Source organism: Pteropus alecto, unplaced genomic scaffold (assembly GCF_000325575.1).
Source record: "Pteropus alecto unplaced genomic scaffold, ASM32557v1 scaffold76, whole genome shotgun sequence".
Taxonomy (NCBI): domain Eukaryota; kingdom Metazoa; phylum Chordata; class Mammalia; order Chiroptera; family Pteropodidae; genus Pteropus; species Pteropus alecto.
Genome location: NW_006443138.1, coordinates 2,999,407 through 3,023,008, shown reverse-complemented (window position 1 = coordinate 3,023,008; position 23,602 = coordinate 2,999,407). Strand labels below are relative to the sequence as shown.

General features: G+C 36.0%; 1 protein-coding gene across 3 annotated transcripts in view; it reads right to left on the bottom strand.

Annotated features, from left to right (window-relative positions):
- The window catches only part of SRGAP1 (SLIT-ROBO Rho GTPase activating protein 1), a 231,133-nt gene that overhangs the window by 3,791 nt on the left and 203,740 nt on the right, over window positions 1-23,602 (bottom strand). For all 3 annotated transcript variants that reach the window (XM_006923700.3, XM_025040948.1, XM_025040947.1), the window contains exons 16-21: window positions 18,688-18,793; window positions 15,673-15,897; window positions 13,343-13,422; window positions 6,069-6,249; window positions 4,798-4,932; window positions 4,313-4,652 (exon numbers count right to left, since the gene is read on the bottom strand). In XM_006923700.3, coding sequence (XP_006923762.2) covers window positions 4,313-4,652; window positions 4,798-4,932; window positions 6,069-6,249; window positions 13,343-13,422; window positions 15,673-15,897; window positions 18,688-18,793 — 1,067 coding nt within the window. The remainder of the gene's footprint in view (window positions 1-4,312; window positions 4,653-4,797; window positions 4,933-6,068; window positions 6,250-13,342; window positions 13,423-15,672; window positions 15,898-18,687; window positions 18,794-23,602) is intronic.

Genomic DNA, 23,602 nt, shown 5'->3' with positions numbered 1-23,602 from the left:
TATCTCACTGTGATTTTAATATGCATTTCTCTGATGATTAGTGACCTTGAGCATCTTTTCATATGTCTACTGGCCATCTGCATTTTGGAGAAATATCTGTTCAGGTCTTCTGCCCATCTTTTAATTGGATTGTTTGTTTTCTTATTGTTGAGTTGTATGATTCTTTATATATTTTGGATATTAATCTCTTATCAGACGTATCATAAGTGAATATCTTCTCCCATTCAGTTGGTTGTCTTTTTGCTTTGTTGATGGTTTCTTTTGCTGTACAAAAGCTTTTAGTTTGATATAGTCCCATTTGTTCTTCTTTTCTTTCCCTTGGCCGAGAAGATATATCCAAAAAGAAATTACTGTTAGCAATATCAAAGAGTTTACTGCCTATGTTTTCTTCTAGTTTTATGGTTTTGGGTCTTACATTTAAGTCTTTAATCCATTTTTGAGTCTATTCTTGTATACGGTATAAGAAGGTGGTCCAATTCTTTTCCATTGATCTATTGTGTCTGTTTTTATGCCAGTACCATATTGTTTTGATCACTATAGACTTGCAGTATAGTTTGATATCAGATAGTGTGATACCTCCAACTTTGTTCTTCTTTCTCAAGATTGCCATGGCTATTCGGGGTCTTTTATGGTTCCATATAAATTTTAGAATTACTTGTTCTAGCTCTCTGAAAAATGCCATTGGTATTTTAATAGGGATTGCATTGAATCTATAGATTGCTTTGGGTACTATGGCCATTTTAATGATGTTGATTCTTCCTACCCATGAGCATGGTATATGCCTCCATTTATTTGTATCTTCTTCAATTTCTTTTTTTAATGACTTGTAATTTTCTGAGAACAAGTCTTTTACTACCTTGGTTAATTTGATTCCCAGGTATTTTATTGTTTTCGATGCAATTGTAAATGAGGTTATTTTCTTAATCTTTTTCTGCAAATTCAACATTGGTGTAAAAAAATGCCACCAACTTCTAAATATTAATTTTGTATCCTGCTACTTTACTGAATTCATTGATCGGTTCTCACAGTTTTTTTAGTGGAATCTTCAGGATTCTCTCTACATAGTATCATGTCATAGGCAAATAATGAAAGTTTTACTTCTTCCTTTCCAGTTTGGATATCCTTCATTTCTTTCTTGTCTGATTGCTGTGATTAAGACTTCCAAATACAATGGTGAAGAGGAGTGGTAAAAGTGGGCATCCTTATCTTGTTCCTGATCTTAAGGAAAATGCTTTTAGCCTTTCCCCATTGAGTATGATGTTGTTAGCTATAGGTTTGCCATTTATGGCCTTTATTATGTTGAGGTACGTTCCCTCTATTCCCACTTTGCTGAGAGTTTTTATCATAAATGGATGCTGGACTTTGTTGAACACTTTTCCTGTATTTATTGATATGATCATATGGTTTTTATCTTTCAATTTGTTAATGTGGTGTATCACATTAATTGATTTACAGATATTGTACCAACCTTGCATACCAGGAATAAATCCAACTTGATCATGGTGTGTGATATTTTTAATGTATTGTTGAATTCGGTTTGCTAATATTTTGTTGAGGATTTTTGCATTAATGCTCGTAAGAGATATCAGCCTACAGTTTTCTTTTTTTGTAATGCCTTTGTCTGGTTTTGGAATCCAGGTAATGGTGGCATCATAAAAGGAGTTAGGGAGCCTTCCTTTTTGAATTTTTTTGGAAAAGTCTGAGAAAAATAGGTGTTAATTCTTCTTTGAATGTTTGGTAAAATTCGCCTATGAAGCCATTGGGTCCAGGACTTTTGTTTTTTGGGATCAATGTGCATTTTTAATTGTATTTATGGTGATGCCACATGTTGGTGAAAGTGTCTATTTCATTTGTCTTTAGTGTATTTAAGCATTAACTGAAATACATTTGTTTTAATATTTATTTCCTTTTATTTTTCCTTTATATTATGTTCAGAGATTTATACATATTTTTAAATTAGGTATGCCATCTATCAATTTATTTCATATAGGAAAGGGAGAATTACAAAGTATTTGTCTCAAAAAGGTGGAATGTGCTCCATCAATGGATGAATGGATAAGCAAAATTTTATATAAACATACAATGGAATATTATTTGGTTCTAAAAAGTAAGGAGATCCTGCCCCATGCTACAACATGGATGAACTTTGAGAATATTATGTTATATGAAATAAGCCAGTCACAGAAAGACAAATACTGTATGATTCCTTTTATATAAGGTAGTCACACTCATAGAAGCAGAAAGTAGGATGGTGGTAGCCAAAGGCTACGGGGAGGAGCAAAAAGGGAGTTGTTCTTCAATAGGTATACACTTTCGGTTTTACAAGATGAAAAAGTTCTGGAGATCTGTTTCACAATGTGAATATGCTTTACTGAACTTTATAATTAAAAATGGTTAAGAAGGTAAATTTTACATTATGTTTTCTAGCATACACATACACACACGAGGTGGGCTATTGTGTGAGTTAGGGTAGATAGAGAACCACTTTGCTGGTCTGCTCCAAAGGCTCTTCTTTCACTTACCTTGAACATAACCCTCATGAAACTGCACAGTGGTAACCGATTTCCACACCCATTTCCCTCACTGGATTGTTAGCACCTTCAGGCAGCAGCTGGCTATTGAATTAACTTTGCATTCATAAAGTCTAGCATAGGACTTGGCATACAGTAAATGCTCAATCGAGATTTGCTAAATGAATAAACCAAGACATGATGACCACATATGGATACTGTAGTTTTTTAAAAAACCTCCATCAGGGATTCCATTGATTTGTTAAATAAAATAATTTGCATGTTTTTTTTTTGCATGAACACCATGATGGCAGGCTTAATTGTCCTCATGGGAAAATCTGAAGATGAGAGATGGAAAGATAAATAATGAACACAGCTGGAAGCCATTTTGTGAGGATGACATCATTTTTCAAGTGATTACTTTCATATGTGACTTCTATTTGATGCTAAGCATATGGATTTGTTTCTTATAACAAGCATTTGCCCCAGAGAAAATGTACAGAGCTGTGTTTATCTGTTGAGTTTTTGTTTTTATGATTTACAATGAAAGGATTTCCTGGTTCTAGAAGCAAAAGGGTTAAATAGATTTTATATTATGCCTTCCCACCCCAAGGTCCTAATTCTCTCTCTCTCTAACCTAAATCCTATTTCACCTGCTTTTTATAAGCAGTGATATTATGGATTGCTCAAATCATTATTCAGCTATAGTCAAATATCACTGGTTTTAAACAGGCCTCAAAGGGCCCTGTATAGCACTTCAAACAGAGAAAACCAAAAAGGTCAAAAGTCTTTTTGATTTTTTGCAGAAAAATTGTTGTGTACTTAAAATTGGTTTAATTTTTAAAAAAACTCATTAAACTCCTCACATAATCTAGTTTGTTATGCAAAATTTGTTTTAGTTAGGACACTGAAAGTGGCTTGGAAATTTGTCATTTCAATACAGGTTTCCTTGGGCGCTTTTTTAAAAAAAATAATGCATCTTTAACACTTTCCCATGTTTGTTTTGTTCATTTCTCATTCCCTTTCTTTTTTGAGCTATTTAGTTTTTAAGCTTCAGCGATAGCTGGAAGATGCTTTAGATCACTCAAATGGCAAACCCTGAATCTAGTCACCTCCTTTGTAACTGGCTATACACGTAATTTTCTGATGGCCTATGCTGCAAAAAGAACTAGAGGGTAAAAATGGTAGAACTATGGGAAAATCCATGAATATCGTCTTACAGGTACTTTTACTTTGTCAATTCTAATCGTTAGGAAAAACTACAAAGCCCTTCTCTGCAGTCACTGTTGAGAAGTGAAGATATGCATGCATTCAGGAGTGACAGAGGATCCAGACTTGCTGTTCTTCAAATACCTAACCATTGTTTCTCATATCATTTATTGACTAATCCATCATTTCCTGAGGTGAAAGTATCATCTTTATCATATATTGAAATTTTTGTTTCTGGGCTCTGCATTCTGTTCCATCTGTCTGGTTTACTATCTTTAGAATGTGTTTAGGATCTGGCAGGCCTAGTCCTTCCTCATTATTCTTCTTTGCAAAATTTTCCTGACTATTAAACAATGATACACTTGAATGCCCTGAGTCCTACATTTCTGCTATATCTCTGTTTAAATCAATGTACTTGGGCCCTTCCCTTAATAGATGGTTCTTCAAAAGAGACTCAAAGTCAGGCCTTAAATTAAAGAATGAGCTAATTTCCTTTCTGTTTTCATTAGTTTGTTCTATACGAGAAGTCCTCCACACCTCCCTCATCATACCATAGGTACTTACCACGCATTAGTCTATTAAAAGCATCCTACCTGAGCGATTGTCTCTGGGTCCAGTGGCTTGTGGTCATTGAAGCCTGTGTATTGCCCCGATGATGTGGACCTTCTAATAGGAGGGCTGTCAATTTTCTTGAGGGAGTCGTGCCGGCTGATGTTGGTCAGACTGCCGTGGCCAGGCCGGCGCCTCCTCTCCGGACTGTCATTGTTGAGGCCACGGTTCTGCAGCAGGCCCCGGGGGTGACTGGCCAGGTTTGGGGACCCCAGGTCAACTGAGGAGTTGGAAAGAGAATGCGGGGGGTGGAGGGGGCAATGACCATCACTGGTCCGGCCAGGACGCCTTACTGGAGGGGGTGGGTCTCCTCTTTTTCTTTGTCTAGACGTACACAGAGAGAAAGTGGGAGAGAGAACAGGACAGCTTATCACACTGGGTAATAATGCAGGGCTGTGGGTACCCATGAGTACTCATGGCCCCCTGGAGAAGTGAAGGTTCAGGAGTCCGATGACCAGGCCCCACTTACCTGGACAAATAGCCATCAGGATGACGGTCTGTTGGGGAGTTCATGTCCTTGGACGAAGACTTGTCTTCAGTGACTGGCCCACTGCTGGCCTCACTGTCGGCTTTTTGGCTCAGAGTGTCTGAAAATGTATCATCCCTGAAATAATGAGAACCAAGAGTCAGAGTCTCTTGTGAGATGAATGGAATACAAAATAATAAGTGATGGCATTTATGTATGAAAATCTCTTAACAGAACTTTTTCCATCATAAAAATAATACAACTTCATTGCAGATAAATTGGAAAATTTAGATAAACAAAAAAGTGAAATAACAATCACCTATACTATAACATAACATTTAGAGACAACTACTGTTAGAATTTTAAAAAATAATCCTTATATACTTTTTTCCCCCTATGCCTGGGATACATATCTATGCTTATGTGCATATGTGTATATACATATATATATGTATATACACATATACATACATATATACATATATATATATATATAGTATTTATACTAAACTTAGGTTTATGTACTTTAGATACGTATGACTGCATGTCTATATACACACACATAATATTTCTTGGATTATTTGATATACATTTTAACATTTCTAAAAATTAGGCTGAATCATTTAATCACTGTATATATTTTATATGGTATGGTTCTCTTTTCCTTGAAAAACTGCTTTTAAATTGGTGCTGCATTGTGAAATCCTGTATTCACAAAATAGGGATTATTCTGTATCTATCATTTTATAACCTGTTTCTTTCACTTAATATATTTTGAATATCTTCCAATCTGTATAAATATTTTTGAAATTAGAGCTTTCTCATCAGCAAAATTGACAAAGAAGAAAAAAAGAAGCCTGGAGATGATACTTTCTAGACTTTAGGGCAGTATCTTCTGTTTTGGGAATCTGGAATTGGAATGGTAGACAGACACCAAAAGAAGAGCACTGCTGTTCTTGGAATTGGCAGTGTCACTTCAGCTATTAAAGCTATTCTCTGCACAGGTTCCAAGAATCCAAAAGCTTCAAAAGGTGTCTCTCATTCGTCCTTGCTCCCAACCTCCTGGAAGAGTCTGGGAAATGAAAACCAGCTGGTGCTGAAGTTCTGACAGCAAACAAGACCCACCAGCAAGGTGAAGAACTGTGGCCAGCTCACAAGTTTTAGCTCTGTAATCCCTTTTGCTCTTTTCTCACAAGACCAAGGTCGGTTTAAGAAAAATGGCTGGAGTCTCCTCTTGTGGGAGCACACTGGTGATTGACGCTGGGACTACTCACATATCTTGCACCACTATGTACTGGTGAGGCACAAGCCCGTCAATCCCATTGTGCCTTCCTTCCCACCAGTCCTCGGATGCGCGGTGATAGAGCAGCAGGGAGGCTCCCTTCTTGAAGGACAGTTCTCTGGCAGATCGCCCAACATAGTCAAACTTGGCTATGGCTTCTATTGGCTCACATTCTACAAAGAACACACGAGAAAGTGGTGAGAGACAGGGTTGTCAGGAAGGCATAATACACTATCTGAAAGGTTTAGATGAGGCCTTAGAAATAAAAGAGGCCATTTTAACATCCAGACAGAACAGGGGAATAAACAAATCGTCAAGGCAAGAGAAAAAAAGGCTGTTAAAAGGGATATAGAAAAACATTCTTTGGCTGTCATCAGTTTTTCAGGCAAAGAAAAACTGAACATTAGAGCTTAATTTCCACAGCCTCTTAGAGATATAAGGACAGTCTAATAAAAAATATTTTAAACTTTGCAAGATGATATATAAGATATCTCCTTGGGTTGTAATATCCTCCACATAGTTCCAATATTATTTTGACATTGATGGAGTTCCCTTGCAATGTGTTAATACATTTATAACATGGAAAAAATCACTATCCTAGAACCCTAGGAAATTTGTTTTACTTGCTTATTTTTTAGAAATTCAAGTTTACAAAGATTGTCACATTAACTACTATTTAAATATATTTAATTTCCTCATCTACATTTTTAGCATTATAAAATTTTCAAGCTACCATCAACAGTAAAGACAACTTTGTTTTCTCTAGTATTGGTAAAAATTCTAGATATTACCTATGGAACAAGCATAACTTAAGGCTGTCCTGTACCCAAATTAAAGGACCAGATTCAGAAATTATATTTTCTATGGATCGAAAGATACCAAAAGGAATTATGGTGAGGGAAAAAAGCCAATCTCAAAAGGGCACACACTGTATGGTTCCATTTATATGGCGTGCTTGAAATGATGTAATGATCAAGATGGAGAACAGATTTAATGATTGCCAGAGGCTGGTGTGGGTGAAGTGACAGAAGGAAATGGCTATGGCTCTAATAGGACAGCAAAAGGCATTCTTGTGATGAAACTGTTATCTTGACTATGGTTGTAGGCACACAGATCTACACATGTGATAAAACTGTATAGAACTAAGTAAACACACACAAATGAGTGTATGTAAAACTGGTGAAATGTGAATGTGGTGGATGCATTCGATTCAATATTGATTTCCTGGTTGTGATATTATACTATAGTTACATATAAGATATTACCATTGGGGGAAACTGGTAGAAGGGTATATAGGATCTTCCTGTATTATTTCTCATAATGGCATGTGAATCTACAATAATTTCAAAATAAAGTTAAAAAGAGACCGAACTCTGAGCCTAGAATTGGAATTTCAGCTCTAATGTAATATTGATGGCAAATAAGAGGACATATTAAATAAAACCACTACAAGAGGTACTTTTTGTGATTCAGCTTATTGCAAAATGCCCTTTAATTTGGGGCCTTATGATCTTTCTTCTCCTCTACCGCCATCGCCTCATCTTCATCCCTGCTCTTGACCACAGGTGACTAAATTTGTAATAAAAAATAAACAAAACTAAAAGAGCCAATACAAGTGACATATGCTTAAAAAAACATATCTGTGCAATAAGCAATACCTCACTTGCTAAAAACTGAGCATGTATTAGTTTCCAAATACTCTAGAACATATATATGTACGCAAAATAGATTAAAACCCACCTATCTGTCAAATATTTTCTCAGGAAATTGTCTTCTGTTTCCCTTGGTCACAAACCTTCTCATTTAAAAGGGTTAATTTTTTCCCAAAGTTTATTGCCATATCTTTTGTATCTGTTGTACTTATATGGAATAACGGCATAAGAAATCCTGGGATAGCCAGCTAAGCTTCTTTCTCACTTGATAAATTCAGATATTCTCTGGGACATGGAAGGCAAAAGCATAAAAATCAACAAACATTGAAAGAACTTAGGGTTTGCATTCTGAAAACCTGGGTGAATATCAACTATACGTTTAAAATAAAGACCAAAAAAATGCCCCATCTTTTTGCTAGTGGATAATGTCTAGGGTGAATAATGTTTCATATTACAGAACTACAACACTATAATCTGCATGTTAAAGTATACGCAGCAAATTAGGTGTAAAAATAATTTTAAAACAGCAGTTTAGTCCTTTAACAATTGACTAATTTTTAGATCATATGTTAACACTCTAATATTCCCTCCTAAAATTACATTTTCTTTATTAAAATAATGTAAATAGCAGCTTTATTAAATATCTATAAGTCCACTTCATAGAGGAGGAATTTAACTTTATATTCAGAGAGGTTGACTTTTTAGTTTGTTCTGAACTTGCAGATAGGGAATAAATCCTGGTTGACCTGAGATGACAGATACCAAATTTTTTACCCCAGTTGTCCCTGGAGGACAGAAATAAATATGTCAATGATATAGAGGACACAAATAAACATATCCAAGGAAGAATAAAAACACACCAATTTATTAAAAAGAACTTTATGACATGTAATTAACAAACTCCTATGCAAACATGCCAATGGGTTAAAATGTTTTGTTGAAAAAAAAAAAGGAAAGATGCCAGCCCATAACATAGTGTACAATCCATGTACTTGTCAAAGGGAAGAGAGAAACTTTAATGTTCTTCAATGCCATTTAGTCGCATACTGTCGGTGCTGGCCAAGGGCAATTTAAGACTATTTAATATACACATTTTATCATGATTTTATGATCATGACCTCTATGCTCATTATCTTTCTTATTTTTTTAAACAAACAGCAACAAGATTAACAGTCTCTGCTATTTAATTCAAATGTGGAGTGATTTTGAAAGACTGACCAGATGAATCAGAAATACGTTTCATTGTTAACCCTACTACATCAACTAGTAATTCTGAGCAATTTCATTATTTTGACTCTTTCTGCTCCCATGAGAGTCATTTCACAGTCAAGTGTCTATCAATATGCTATTTATACACATCTTAGCCTAGTCACTGCAGAGCGAATCAATCTCAGGGCATGGCGAGGCACCATACCCCTTTCTTTCATAGAAAGTCACACTGTCCTTTAAGGTTAGGTAGCAACTTTGTAGAATGCTGCTATCAATAACAATAATAATAAGAGTGTAACATAATAGCTTCTTTATTTTTGCATGGCTATTATAATTTTGTGCAAAGGGAAAGGAAATTCAGTAGAGCTAATTTTCTGACTGCCTGGTGCAATGGAATCTTTTATTTCCATTTCTTGTAATTTTATACAAAATGCTAATACATCGTACTTGTCCTTTGGGACCTTGTTGTCTCTTCTAGGTCTGTTACCCACTGCCCCTGCAGATGATGGTTTTGTTCTGTGACAACCTCTCTTTTAGAAACAGCTATTCTCTCTAGTGATACCATGACAAAGAAAATAAAATAAATACCTGAGCAATCAAAAAGATAATTAATACTCTAGTTAATTTAGTTACAGGACTTTAGGGGGCTGGCTGTGAGCAAGGGTATCTGTCCTTTGTAAGCAATGCTTTTCTTTCCATCAAATCAGGTAAACATGATCAAAATGTTATCTAAAGCACAGAGCCCTCAGCAAAGCTTCTCTTTTATAGTTAAGAGGTAAGAACAACTGACAGATGGCACAGTGGTGAGACTCATGTTTGGGAAGAGAGATGGCTGGGGCTTTCTCTTGGCTTTTCCTGCCATTGGGGAAAAGCAAAGAAACACTCAGAGAAGTCATCAGTGAAAAGGGAATCAATCATATATAGAGAAACAAAGAAACTCAAGACAAAAGAATGAATGGTGGCAGACGGGGCTCAGAGTCTTTCAAAAGCAACATCACAGCTCTCACTTTAAAAAATATCTTCCAACAAATGTCAACTCATCATAGTTTTAAAAATACAAACTTTCTTTTTGTAGCAGAGGACAGACACACTAGACACCCAGATTAGCCTCCTACTGAAATCAACTAAAAATGCTGGATTAAAAAAAAAAATCTTCGTAATGGCATTAATGAGCTACCACAACAGTAAGGAATACTAAAGACCAAAAACTCCATGAAAGTGGGAACCTAGTGAGGTAAACAGAACACTAGAAAAATGTGAAACAGAGTTTGCCTTGAGGGCATTTTCCCTGCCCGGTTAACTTAAGCTTTCATTTTACACAAAAAATTAAGTCCAGGGACTGTCTCAGTATGGAGAACCTAAGCCTCCTTTGCCTCTGCCCCAAGGATCACACTCTCAGTGTCACAGTGAACTAGTTCAAGAAATCTTCCTCCTTTCTAGCTCTCCATACTCCTTCATAGATGGTAACCCCCCATCCCATCTTCCCACCCCTGGATTTAAGGATATAATCTATCTCAAACCTTGGAAGAAATCACCTCTGAGAATCCCAACTACATTCCAGTCCTCAGGCAGGTTTGCAGTTTCAGTTCATACTGCCTGGGTGGCCTGGAAAAACCTCAAGCTAAACTTTCAATGTGGTCCCAAGTGGTTGTGCCCCAGGCAGAAGTAAATGCAAACCTTTTCTGGAGGAACTCACCTTCGACTGATTCTAAAGTTCTCCCTAGTTCAAAGAAATATGTAAAAATATGTAAAAAATTATAAAACATACTGGAAAATAAGACTCAATAAGCAAAAGCCAAAAACTAAAACAACAAAAAAACCCAAAACCAAACCCAAAACCAGGCAGACTGCAGATATTAGAATGATTGGATACATAATCTGAAACAATGGAAAGAATTAATATGAGTAAAGAGCAAAAGACTATAAAAAACGACCCAGCAGCAGACAGAAAGTGAACCCAGCAGAACTTGTAGAAAAAAAATTAAAAATAAGTCAACGGATGAGTTTAAAGCAGATTAGTCACAGTTGAAGAGAGAATAAAAGGATCATGCATACAGCTAAAGTACTAAGAGAAAACAGACAGCTTTATATGTTCATATTAAAAAAGGGTTGAAAAGCAATGTTAAATGGTAAACGTAAGAAGTTAGAAAAATAAAAAATGACCTCTCCAGAGAAAAGTATAAAAGTTTATTGGGAGACATGAGTAACTAGAAATATGTTTGTGGATTAGAAGACTAAATATCATAAAAATACCAATTCTCTCCATATTTATATATGTAGTATCAGTGCAACTGCAGTCAAAACCCCAGCAGGTTTTTAGGTTTTTTTTTTTTTCTTGTTTTAAGAACTTGAAAAACTGAGTCTAAATATTAAATAAAATTTCAAAAGGCCAAAAACTTGTTAAGAAGGCTGAGTCAGAAGTCTTGATTTGCCAAATACTAAAATTTATTAAAAGATATCAAAATTAAACAGAGGTATAGGAATAGACAAGTAGATCAGTAGAAAAGAACAGGGCACAGAAACGGACTCACACACAGAGGGCACTTGATATGTGACAGAGGTGTGGTGCAGTGGAGAAAGGACAATTAATGCTGGGACAGTGGGATAACTGTGCATCCATAAGGAGAAAAAAGGAACTGACCCCATACCTCACACCATACCTCCAAATAAATTCCCAATAAAGACTTACGTGTGAAAAACAAAACCTGAAAAAATTTAAGAGAGAATATGGGAGAATAATCTTCATGACTTCAGGGCACAGGAGGCTTTCTTAAAGCAGACACAAAGTGAAAGAACCAGGAAGGTAAAGACTAGTGAATTCAACTCCTTTCAAATTAAGACCCTCTGTTTAGCAAAAGATATACTAAGCACAAGAAAAAGAAACTACAGAGCAGAAGATATTTGTAAAATATATACCCAATAAAAGGTCTGATCCAGAACTCTTAATTCTCACAAATAAGAAAACACCAAAGCCAAACCAAACTAAATCAAGCAAAAAAAATAAATAAATAAAATAAAAAAAGCTCAGAGAAACGAACAGTGGGCAAATGGGCCCTAAATGGGCAAAAGACTTGATAAAAATTTCACAAAAGACAAAATCTAAACATAAAAAAATTGGATATATTTGTATGAACCCTTTTAAAAATTTTCCTTATTCTGACTCTGGAGGAACTATCCCTCCCAGGGTCTGCAGAACCCTACAGATAGTAAACAACTCACCTGGAGTATGCTTTTCAAATACAAACCAACCAATCCAGGGCCCACACCTAATGACTTCCTCTCTGGGGCTCTCACTCTGGATCACTATCCACCTGCCTCAGGGCCAGTTATCCAAATAACCAGAGATAGCCCCTGTGCCCCAGAGCCTGGTGAAATTCTTAAAGCCCACCAATGCTCAACCTGCTTACCCTGCCTCGCTGTTCCTATGGAAACCACACCAAAGGCTCTTGCCCAGTTGCTCCCTCTCCCTCATTAACAGACCCTGGTGTTTTCTTGTGTGGCCCCCAAAGGCCTGATGTGCCCCTTCCTTTTGGGAACTGTGAGAAACAAAGTATCTTTTCAGTGGCAATCATCTCTTGATCTGTTGGCCTTACTATATCCCAAAGTTTCTCTTAATACACTATATTTTAAATCATCTTCATCAGTAATCAGAGAAATGTATATTAAATCACAATGGGATACTGTTACACACCGATAATATTGGCAAGGATTACAATATCTGATGAAATCAACTGTTGATGAATATAAACAACTGAAAGACTGATACACTGCTGGTGGGAATTTACATCATTACAACCATTTTCAAAAACAGTGTGGCAATATTTAGTAAAGTTGAAGACATGCTCATTTCAGATATGTATATCCTAGAGAAACTCCTGGACATTTGCAGTAGGATAAATGTTCAAAATGGTCACAGCAGCACTGTTTTCAATGGCAAAAAGTAGATAACACCTCACATATTCATCGATTATGAAATAAATACAATGGGATATTATACAGTGGAAAATAAATGATTATAACTGCATGCAACAATGTGGATGAATCTCACAAACATAATACTGAGTAGAAAAAATCATATACAGTATGATTCCATTTATGGAAAGTTTAATAAAATAAAAAATGAAACAATAAATCATGTAAAAACACAAACATGTACTGGTTACCCTTGAGGGGGTTTGGAAGGCAATGAGATCAGGGAAGCACAAAGGTAATGATGGAAGTAAAAGGTGATGATGTTTTTCTTCAACTTGGTGGTAGTTCCTTGAGTGTTCACTGCCCTGTTATTCTTCATACTTTACACATATTTTATAAATATTCTTTTGTATCTACTGAATTCTTAATATAAGCAATTCTAAAAAAAAGTACATAATGACTAGTTTTACAATAGCGTGAACATAAAGCATACCATCTTCACTGGTGTGGGGCTCTGTACCAGCGTCCTGATCCACTTCCTCCAACGTACCGTGCTCACTGTATGGGCTGTCGCTGTGGAGTGGAAATAGAAATTCATATATGAAGCCAAAGTGTAAAGAATCTTAAAAATGAACAATTGCTACTATAAGGAAAAATATAAGATTTGGAATGGCAAAAGATTACTGGATCGCCTTTCAACGGAATGCTGGAGCCTCCAAGGATTATTTGGTCCTATGGGAGTGTACGTCCCTTCTTTCACACAAAGGTTAGTTTATAGCTCTGTAAAGACAAAGTTAACTTGTAGAAGACGATAGATTTACAAATAATTCTCATCCACAGAAATAAAAATTTGTTGAGTTCTAGTGGAATATGATTATTGCCCTACGGATCCACTGGTTGTCGCAAATTCATTTCAAAATTCCTTGCTGCATATAAATTGATAGCTCTTTGATTTCTGCTTTGAATTGACTGTAGTATCTTTTCCATCTTTTCTTGAAAGGTTTTCACTTTATATCTGTGTAAGAGTTATGATTTTATCCTTTTAAAAAACTTACCCTTTAACACTACCATCTTCTCTCTTCAAATGCATGCTGATAAATGGAATGCATTGGGCACAAATACAAACCTGACTTTACTGTAAAAGCTCATTTATGTTGCCGGTGTTGGATGACAAGGATAACTACTATATTACTGACTTTCTGTTTAAAATGAGCAATAACCAGAGAGAACACTATGTATGGGAGAAGGACATAATCAAGCACATATGACTGGCTATAAGACTATTTTGGGGCTTCCGCTCTGTTTGTAAAAAAAAGTAGCGACCATGAAAATTCCTAGAGGACAGTGCATCAAATAATACTGATCAGACATCCACATACTTGCTCTTTGATAAAATGAACCAGACAGCAGAATTTACTGATATAGCCTTGAATATCTGGAAATACGGAACATGACTATGACACTGGCCTTGAAACAAAAGTGACTATGAAAATAAAATTATGTATCTCACCATGGCTTTTTATTCATTCACCTTCTCAGAGCCTCAGAGCCAAGCTCAGTCAGTACCTTGCACATAGTAAGTGTTCAAGTAAATATTTTTTAGTTGAATTTCATATGTAAAATTGCTTGGATATATTATAGAACTGGCATTCATCACGTTTTGTTGTTAATTTAGAAAGCAGTACTTCCGGAAAAAGTCGACCCTCAGTTTCCTTAAGGCATATGACCATACTGTGGTTTAAGATCATATTATGGGTTAAGTAAAACATAAGAATACTTTTTTAGTTGTTTAAGATCTGTCAGCTATTAATTCTCCTTCCACTTAATCTCTGTAAGGCAATGCGTAACAGAGTCCGAGGAGAATCCAGAATGAAGGGCTTAGACAAATCTATTTCCAGCTGCTCCTACATCTGAGCTGCACAAAGCAGTTTCTGAGATAGGCTGGGGGGCAGCTATTGAGTGGGAGAATTCATGTGGGTTTTAGAATCAGATGGGGGCTGCCTTAGTTACTACTAGTCTTTGGATAAGCTCCTTGGCTTCTCTTAACTTACTTGGTAAAGTGGTTGTGAGGCAAAAAAGGAGATCATATGTACTTAGTAGCTGGCACGTGATAGAGGCTCAAGCAATCAAAGCTACTTTTATTGTATATGAATTCCTAGAAGCTGAAACTTATATATCAAATAGTGAACATAAACATTTCAGGGTTTTTTACTATTGGAGTTGTTCGACTGACTATATCTCCCTCATTTTTACACTTCATCGGAAGGTTATTTATACTTCTATATTAAAAAACAATTGTTATCCCAACGACATATTCATGTAATAAATTTGCTCAAAATACCAGTACTACTATAACTGCTTAGGATAATATTAATAAGAATAAAAATGAAAATAAGTAAGAATGAAAACACATTTGGTTGATAGGGCTCCTTTAAAATGAGAATTTTGAAAGACTATATAGAATTAAAACTATTTCAGAATGAAAATAATATCTGTCAATTCAGTTATCTTTTCTTAATGTAATAGTAAAAATTAATATAGCTCTACGTAATATCAAAAACATTATTCCCTACAAAAGCCATGATAGGGTGAATATATTTCAAAAGATGTCATTCTTGGGGAAAAGAAAGGGATGAATATGAGTTTCCATAATAAGAAGCTAGTGTCGTCTAATTTATCTCAAGCGTTCCTGCTGCTGCTTTTTTATTTTTATTTTTTAACTGGTCGCATTGGTGGCTAAGGTCAATTCTTTTTCTTAAATAAGGTGATATCTATACTTCCATAATTTGTCCAGAGGAGAAGGACTAAAATTTTTGGACTTACCAGTAGTCGTCTCCAGCCATACATTTCTCATAAACAGGGCCGTCCAGCTCTTTAGCATCTGGGAAAATAGTCTCATGGTGGATGATGATGGTTTTGACAATTTCATTCACATGAGCCTGGCAGGATACTTGATCCTGTATTTCCGGGACAGGCATCAATGTAGGGCCAAAGCAAATGGCCAAGTTATAAGGGTCCATCATGTTCTCATCACTGTACTGTGAAAGACTTTGAAAGGAAGTAAGAAAGGATGTATAAAAGAACAAGGGGTCATCTAACATGATATACCAGTTTTTATTAAGTGATATTTAGATAATTCTAATAACTATCTGATAACCTACTAAAACATTTTGCATTGAAATAAAAGAACGAGGAGAAACAAAAATTGATATTTAATAAGATATTCCATATTCTGAAAATAGGGATCTAAAACATTTAATTTGGTTTTTATTATTAGAATAAACTGATATTCCATCTCACTTTAAGATGGCTCAGCAAACGCTAAAGAAAGTAAAGCGACTTACAACCTTTCGACTAGATAGAAACTGAAAGGGGAGTAAGTCCTACTTGCTTAATTAAGCGGCAATTTTGAAAGCCACAAGGGAGTTTAAGATAATTTCTACTACAAAGGAAACTGGAATCGAATAATTGAGTTTCTACAGTTAGGCTTTAAATGCTGCTCAAGTTAATCTGGGAAAGGCAGTAGCAATCTCCATAAAGCTTTATGGATATCTTTAAAATTGTCCTCCCACTACTCAAAAACATCTCAGATTTCAGTATTCTCCTACAAATCTTGAAGAAAGCCTAAAGGAAAACAAAGTACCTTTTCTTTGTAATCACTGAGAGAAAGCAAACTCTAGACTCTATAATTTGCTTAAGGTACGACGACCGAGGCCAGGTGGAGAGAAAGGGAAAAGAATCCTCAATTCTCTCATTCCATTTAAAGCTAGCAAACTACAAACTTTGGGGAGATTTCTGGTTCTCCAGCATTTCTAAATTCAATCCAATGGATATTTGTGAGATATCTTCCACAGGTGACTCAAAATAAGCCAGCTCTATATTGCTTTGCCTCTAACACACACGAGCAAGGTGCTGTTCCAGGGAGAACCAAGAGATATTATCTTTCAGTGTATAAAATGTCCATCTTGAAAGGAAATGTAAAATCCAGGAGAACAGATGACAAATGGAAGGAGAAAAAAAGAGACTCAACTACCTTTGTGAGCTGGTGACAGACACAAAGAAACAGAAACCATATGACATGATACTTTCCCCTTTTTTGGAAATGAGATAGCCTAGAAAGTAGAAAACACAAAAGCATAATTTCCACAGCTAACATATGTCTTTCCCTCCTGCCATTTCTCAAACATACGATTAAAAAAAGTTCACAATAACAGCCACGATCATGTTACAGATCATCCTGTAAATGAATGCAGGAAGGAGAAGTGATATTCAGAATAAGAACGGTCTAATTTTCAAAGGGAAAAAAAACCCCACAAGCTCAATGGGGAAAGTCACAGCAAATTTTTCTGGGTCTTTAATTTAGTGCTGGCACGAAGAGCAAAAATTTGACATGAAAATGTTATTTACCCATGTTTTGATTTTACAATTAAAGAATAGACTCTCTTTTTAAAATTCCTGCCCCAAGCATCCGACCCTAGAGGCTGGGTCTTCTCTCTGCATGAAGGGAGCCAGGGGGCATCTTTGGGCAGAAATGCTGGAAGCAATGCCAGCTGATTCATGGCGCATTTGCCATTCTGTTGAGATACGTGGTGAGTTAGATTCAGGTTTTGAGAACTTTTTTGATTCACAATTTGCTTTCCTAGTGCATTGTGGTTTATTGGTTCTCAGTTGGTTTTGCTCAGGTGTATCAGGAGAATTTGGTGAGGAAAGCATGGAGGGGGCTGGCAGGAAGGCAAGGGGAAGAGGCGGCACATGTAATTAAAGGTGAAAATGGCAAGCCTTCAGATTTTGCAACAACCTGGATGACTAGGCTTATTTGAAGGTAAAAATTTACAGCTTATATTTAACCTAAACATAGTTTATATCATCTTTCTAGATACTGCTTATTTCCAGTGGTGGCTTATGTACAAATGGGTTCCTACTGTCATTTGTGGATGTTTCAGTTCCATTCTGTATGGTTCCCTGCCAGCATTTCCCTCTTGTGAGATACTTGGTTTCTAGGGTCAATCTGAATGGGTATGACCTCAGGAAGTCAGCGGGTTTGGAATAAATCTCATGGCTTTTGAGAACTTAAAACCTCCAGTGAAACAGAGAAAATATCCTAATTTTAGGAAGGGGAATCCATGCCAGAATGAGAAGGCATTTCTCCCCAGCTTATTTTCCCTGGACTTATTTCCAATTGCTTAACTGAAACACTTAATAGTAAGGGGACTCTTAGGAGTTGGGGAAGATGTTCTTATAATGGAGCCCCTGTATCAGGAAGTAATGCAACTGAAAACCAAGCTACCTAAATTAAAAGAGTAAAAGTTTCTTGAAAATAATGTAGTGATTTGAAAGACTTTTGTTACATTTTTTTTTTTTTAAGAAATATCTTTTTCTTGACAATGTCTCATTATGTTGAACTTGCACAAATTCTTTTCTGGGTCTGTGTAAGTCTCATCTACAACTTCCCTCCTTTCCTGGCTACAAAATTAAAAATCGCAGAAATTTTCTGCAGTGAGAAGGTGGTTTACATCATCCTGACAAAAACATTCATGACATTAGTTTTGGATGGATTTTGGAAAAACACATATTTCACTGAAAAGTGTTTTGTATAGTGAAATTTGTATATATTTTTTTGCATTTATGGCCAATTTCTTCATCTTTCATCTATCACAATGACCTTGATCTGCTGAGGAAAGATGGACCGTCAGTTTATATTCCATCGTCTTCTCTTTGACTCTGCTGATAAATGGAACCCAATGTACATTTTACAGAATCCAAGAACAAAAGACAAGACTTTAGGGCAATGCCAACAGAATTCAGATGGGTATTTTGGCAGAGCATTAGAGTACTTACTGATTGAGGAAGGCAAAGAGGTACCTCATCACTATTAGGACCGACCTGGGCAAGGTCAGGAGGAGTTTGCGGATGTGAAGCGCCCTCTCATAGAGATTATCTATTCCTGCAGGCAGAAGAGGACATGGTCAGGATCCTTTCGCTTGCCATGTTTAAAGCAGAACACCAGATTTCATACCTGAAGATAAGCAATACCTTGCCCTTGGGTGAGAGGTAGTAATAACCAATAAAATGAATAAATGATCAGCTCATGTTTAACACCATTTCTGAGGGCCTTTTTTCTGACCTTTCATTTTTTCCTCTGATTTCCATGGCCTTGGCCCTGAGCAACTTAGAGTCTTCTAGGTTCAAAAATAATTTTTCACTTGTTGTTATTTCTAGATTTTGTATCTGATATGGTTTCAACTCTTTTTTTTTTTTCCTGCTGTATGTTCACTAAACTAGCTTTGGGGGACATTCCCCTTTGCTCCATTATTCATGAATCTATCATATTTATTTGTCTAGTACTATGATTCAGGCAATGTGCCAGGTTTTGAATCTCTCCTTCCCCTAGGTTTCGAGCACTGCGTTAGGGATTAGGATTACTTTAGTGATATGATTCTACTCTCAGAGAACGTACACCCTGGTGTTTACCGCTATTTATTTCCTTATCCTGTCTTTTCTGTAGGATGGTGAGCTCCCAGAAGAGAGGGGTACCTGGGACTTCCTAATATTATTTTACCTCTTTACTAGGAATACAAATTATCCCAAACCTCTCAATACTAACGTGCTTGTGAACAGCAGCAAAAAGGTTACTGATAATCACCCATTATCTACATAATGGTCTATATTTTACAACACATTTTCACATTTGTTATCTAATTTAATGAGGATAACAGTACTGTGGAGTAGGCAGGGCATGCACTATCAACCCCATTTAATGGATTAGGAAAATGAGAACTGGGCTTATCCAAGGTCAGTCGGCTAGAGAGGTAGAGCTGGGACTGGAACCTATTTTTATATTTCTTAAGTCTTTCTTGGATTTCAAAGCACCTTTATAAAGCACAACTTTGAAGACATCCAATAAACATATATTTGAGAGAAATATTTCAAAGAAAATATTTCAAAAACATTTTTAAAGCTTACTATAATTTTATATTACTACATTTGTTCTTAATTACTCTTGAGATATCCTACTTGAAAATCTCAGGTCTTAGCTTTAGACACTTTTGATTCTCCTCCCACTTCTCAGATTTTTTGATTTTCTCCCTCCCATAAATGTGGTTATCCCTCAAGGATCTCTACTTGGTTCTCTTCAGGCGAACCTCATCCAATCTCAAGGTTATGATCATGACACTTCTGTGAAGATGGTATCTTTTCTTCATTTTTTCTCCCTTGTGGGACAAATATCTTCACTGTAATTTGCCAGTGGAAATTGTTACTATTTCTAACTTGAACCATCATAATATCTCCTAACTCAGTTTCCCATCCAATTCTCGTTAAACCAGTGGTTCTCAACTCTGACTTGGAATCACCTGGGGAGATTTTTTTTAAATGCTGATGCCCAAGATTCTTGTATGCAGCCAAGGTTGAGAACCACTGCCTTAATTAATCATGCCGAGCTCAGGTCCCTGGAAACTCAAGCGCTGACACCAACTGCTTTCCACTTTTTATCAATCCACCAGGTTACGTAGGCATTTTAATTTCCCTCTCTGAATGGCTGAAAAGGTGGAAATGTATTAGGAATATTCTCGCTTAACTACCGATGAGCTTGCAAAACAACAAATAATTTATCAGGATTCTTGGGAAAAGTCACTTCCATTTCCACCTTTGAGTGTGCCACAACTGGAACTTTTAGAAAATGGGATTTCACAAACTCTAACTAGAATGTAAGTAAAACATGATCATCCAATGAATAGTCCAAGGCACTTAAAAATTTTCAACATAAATCGATAATTAATAAGAGCATGATTTAAGTAATACTGGAATACATTTATATTCTTCTGCCTTTTAATTTGTAAAGTATTTCAAAATGGAAAAAAACCCCACAACACTATGAACAAGGTTAGGGGCACATCTATTGAGTTTTAGTACTTTGTTTAATATACTTTCCAGACAATGATCTTGATTTTTTTTTTTTTTTTTCTGAAAAGAGGGAGTAAGGAGCTTAAAAAAAAAAGTTATTAAACAGGCGCATAAATTTACTCAGGCCACAAGAATTCAATAATTAAGTTATCAACATTTCCACCTAATTCAGTCCCAGTGTCCCAGTAGGATCAAAGCATGTCCCAGAGTAATCTGTTTGTCTTCCTTGACAACTTCATGGGCCACTTGGCCAACCTGCGTTGTACAGAGAGGAGGTGAAATACCTACAGATGAAATAATTTGCAAGTCATTGAGACTTTAGTGGGGAGAATTTTGCATCTATAAATGGTATATGTTTAGGCATAGCTAGATTATTGTTTTAAATCTGCAATTAATTGGTTAAAAGGTTATCGCCTGAAATAACCAATTTTTTTAAAAGAATGACTTGTTGCTCTTTTCAGTTAAAGATGAAAGGATGATTTAGCACACCTGTATCTAGAAAGTCTGCCTCAACAAACGGGCACTATCTCTCAAAGGTGAAATTATAAATATAATGACCCATTCTTAAAAATAAACATTGAGATTTACTAGCATTTATTCCATTGGTCATTAAAATTGCATGTGCATAAATGATTTTACATTCATGCCTCAAACTATTCACAAAGTTTAATATATTTATGTAAAAAGTAAACTATAAAGATGAATTATCCCATTAATAATCCTCTGGTGATACCCTCTACTCCTTTTCAGCCAGTACAGAGCCATATAAAGGTTATGATTAAAACAAAACAACAACAACAAAAACTTCCCATTGTTTAATGAGGATTTGGGAATGTTTCAAGAGATAAATGTTCTACTAATTCTCCAAGCTAATCCTCAGTGTAAGGCTAAGGTCAAGTATCAGGAAGAGGATTTTAGCAGCTTAAAGCTAGCTTTGGGGTCCTAGAGTTAAAGAAAAAAATGGAAGGAAAGGAAAAGGAACCACTTTTACTGTATTATTGATCTTTAATCTTTGTCAAATCTCATAGAGGGTGCTAGTCATTTTCAGGCTAGAAGAGGACACAAGCATTACTTCTAAGAGACTTAATCTTAACTCAAGATCTTGTTTCTATCTCTCAGTTCTCAACTTAGTTCCCCTACCCCTTAAAGGCAGTTTCACATTTTTATGTAAAAAGAATTGGGGAACAGATATTTATATACTAGTTTCTTAGCAGCATTATCATAGCAGCCAAGAAGTGGAAATAACCCGTAAGTTCATTAATGGATAAATGGATAAACAAATATGATATATACTCAATAAAATATTATTCAGCCTTAAAAAAAGGAATGAAACTCTGATACATGCTACAATTGGATAAATCTTGAAGACATTAAGCCAAGTGAAATAAACTAAATACAAACGGACAAATACTGTATGTACAAGGTATCTAGAATAGTTAAATTCATAGAGACATAAAGTAGAACGGTGGCTGTCAGGGGCTGGGGTGAAGGAGGAATGGGTAGTTATCGCTTAATGGGTAGTTTCATTTCAGGATGATGCAATACATTTAAAATGGTTAAAATGATAAATTTCATGTTATGTGTATTTTACATGCAATTAAAAAAAGTATGGGAAGGTATGCAAATGAAAGATTTCAGGAGAGAAAAGCAAAGGGAATGGTAAAAACCAAAAAGTGACACCAAAATCCTAGACAAAATTAAATGAGGCAGGCATACCTTCTCTGTAACCACAGTAAACATAAATCAAAGCAAAACAGAATTGCTGGCATTCTTGATGTAGCAGCAAATCTATCTGTCCCAAAGGCTTAAGTCCATGATGGTTGTGAATAGGACTCAGATCTAATCTGACTGGTTGCTCAACAGGCTTGTAGCATGCATCCTACAGGAGTCTTGCTCCAGTACAAATGACTCATTTGCTCTCCTGAGTCCAGTTAGTGGGTCAAAATTTATGGTTGCTACGGACACTCTGATTAATGCACATTCCTAGCTGGCTCTGAGTGTGGCAATTCATGGTCTTTCACAATTTTATGCCATATGAAAAGATGGATCTTTTTCTTCCCCTCAGAAAAGTTGTTAGTGAGGAAAACCAGCATTTCCTTTGGATTTCTTTTATGCTGGGCTTTGTTTCCACAATTTGGATTTTATGTAATTAGGTAAAAGTGGCATTCATCCAATCTTGATCACATGCTCCAAGCTCCCTAGGCTAATTTCTGTTCTTTTTCTAGCACCACAAGGTTCCCATGTCAGCATCCCAACTTCACAGCATGGGGTTTGACAGCTCCATGTAAATGTGTGTGAAAGATTCACCACAAAACATAAGTTGCTTCAGCAAATGGCAAAAAGTTCAAATGGCCATTACTTTGAAAACACTAGTTCGTTTGTAGCACTATTTGCAAAAGTTTTGGTTGGTCAGAAAACAAACAATAAATCACAAATTGCAAATTTATCCTCAAGTATGAAGACAAGGAAGGAAATTAATGGCCACATTGAGAAATGGTTTATGTAAGAGCAGGCACACAAATACTTCTTAGCTACATAGCCCAAAAAGCAGTATTCAAGGTGAATTTACCAGTCTCAGGGCATTGTTAGATTCATTTTAGGTTCTAACAATGTTAAGGTATTAATCAAATGTAGTGTGTGTAACAGTGTATGTGTGCAAATGAAAGGGAAAGGGAAAAACAGAGATATTGTAGCACATTTGGATGGATCTTAGCCTAGCCTTGAGATGAGTTACCAGCTACTCTTCTAGGTAAGAGAGAAAATGCTTACAAATCTCTCTAACCATTAATAGATTGACTTCTGAGAATTAAACCATTTTGTTCTTTCCTAGTGAAATAGTAACACTGTAGGA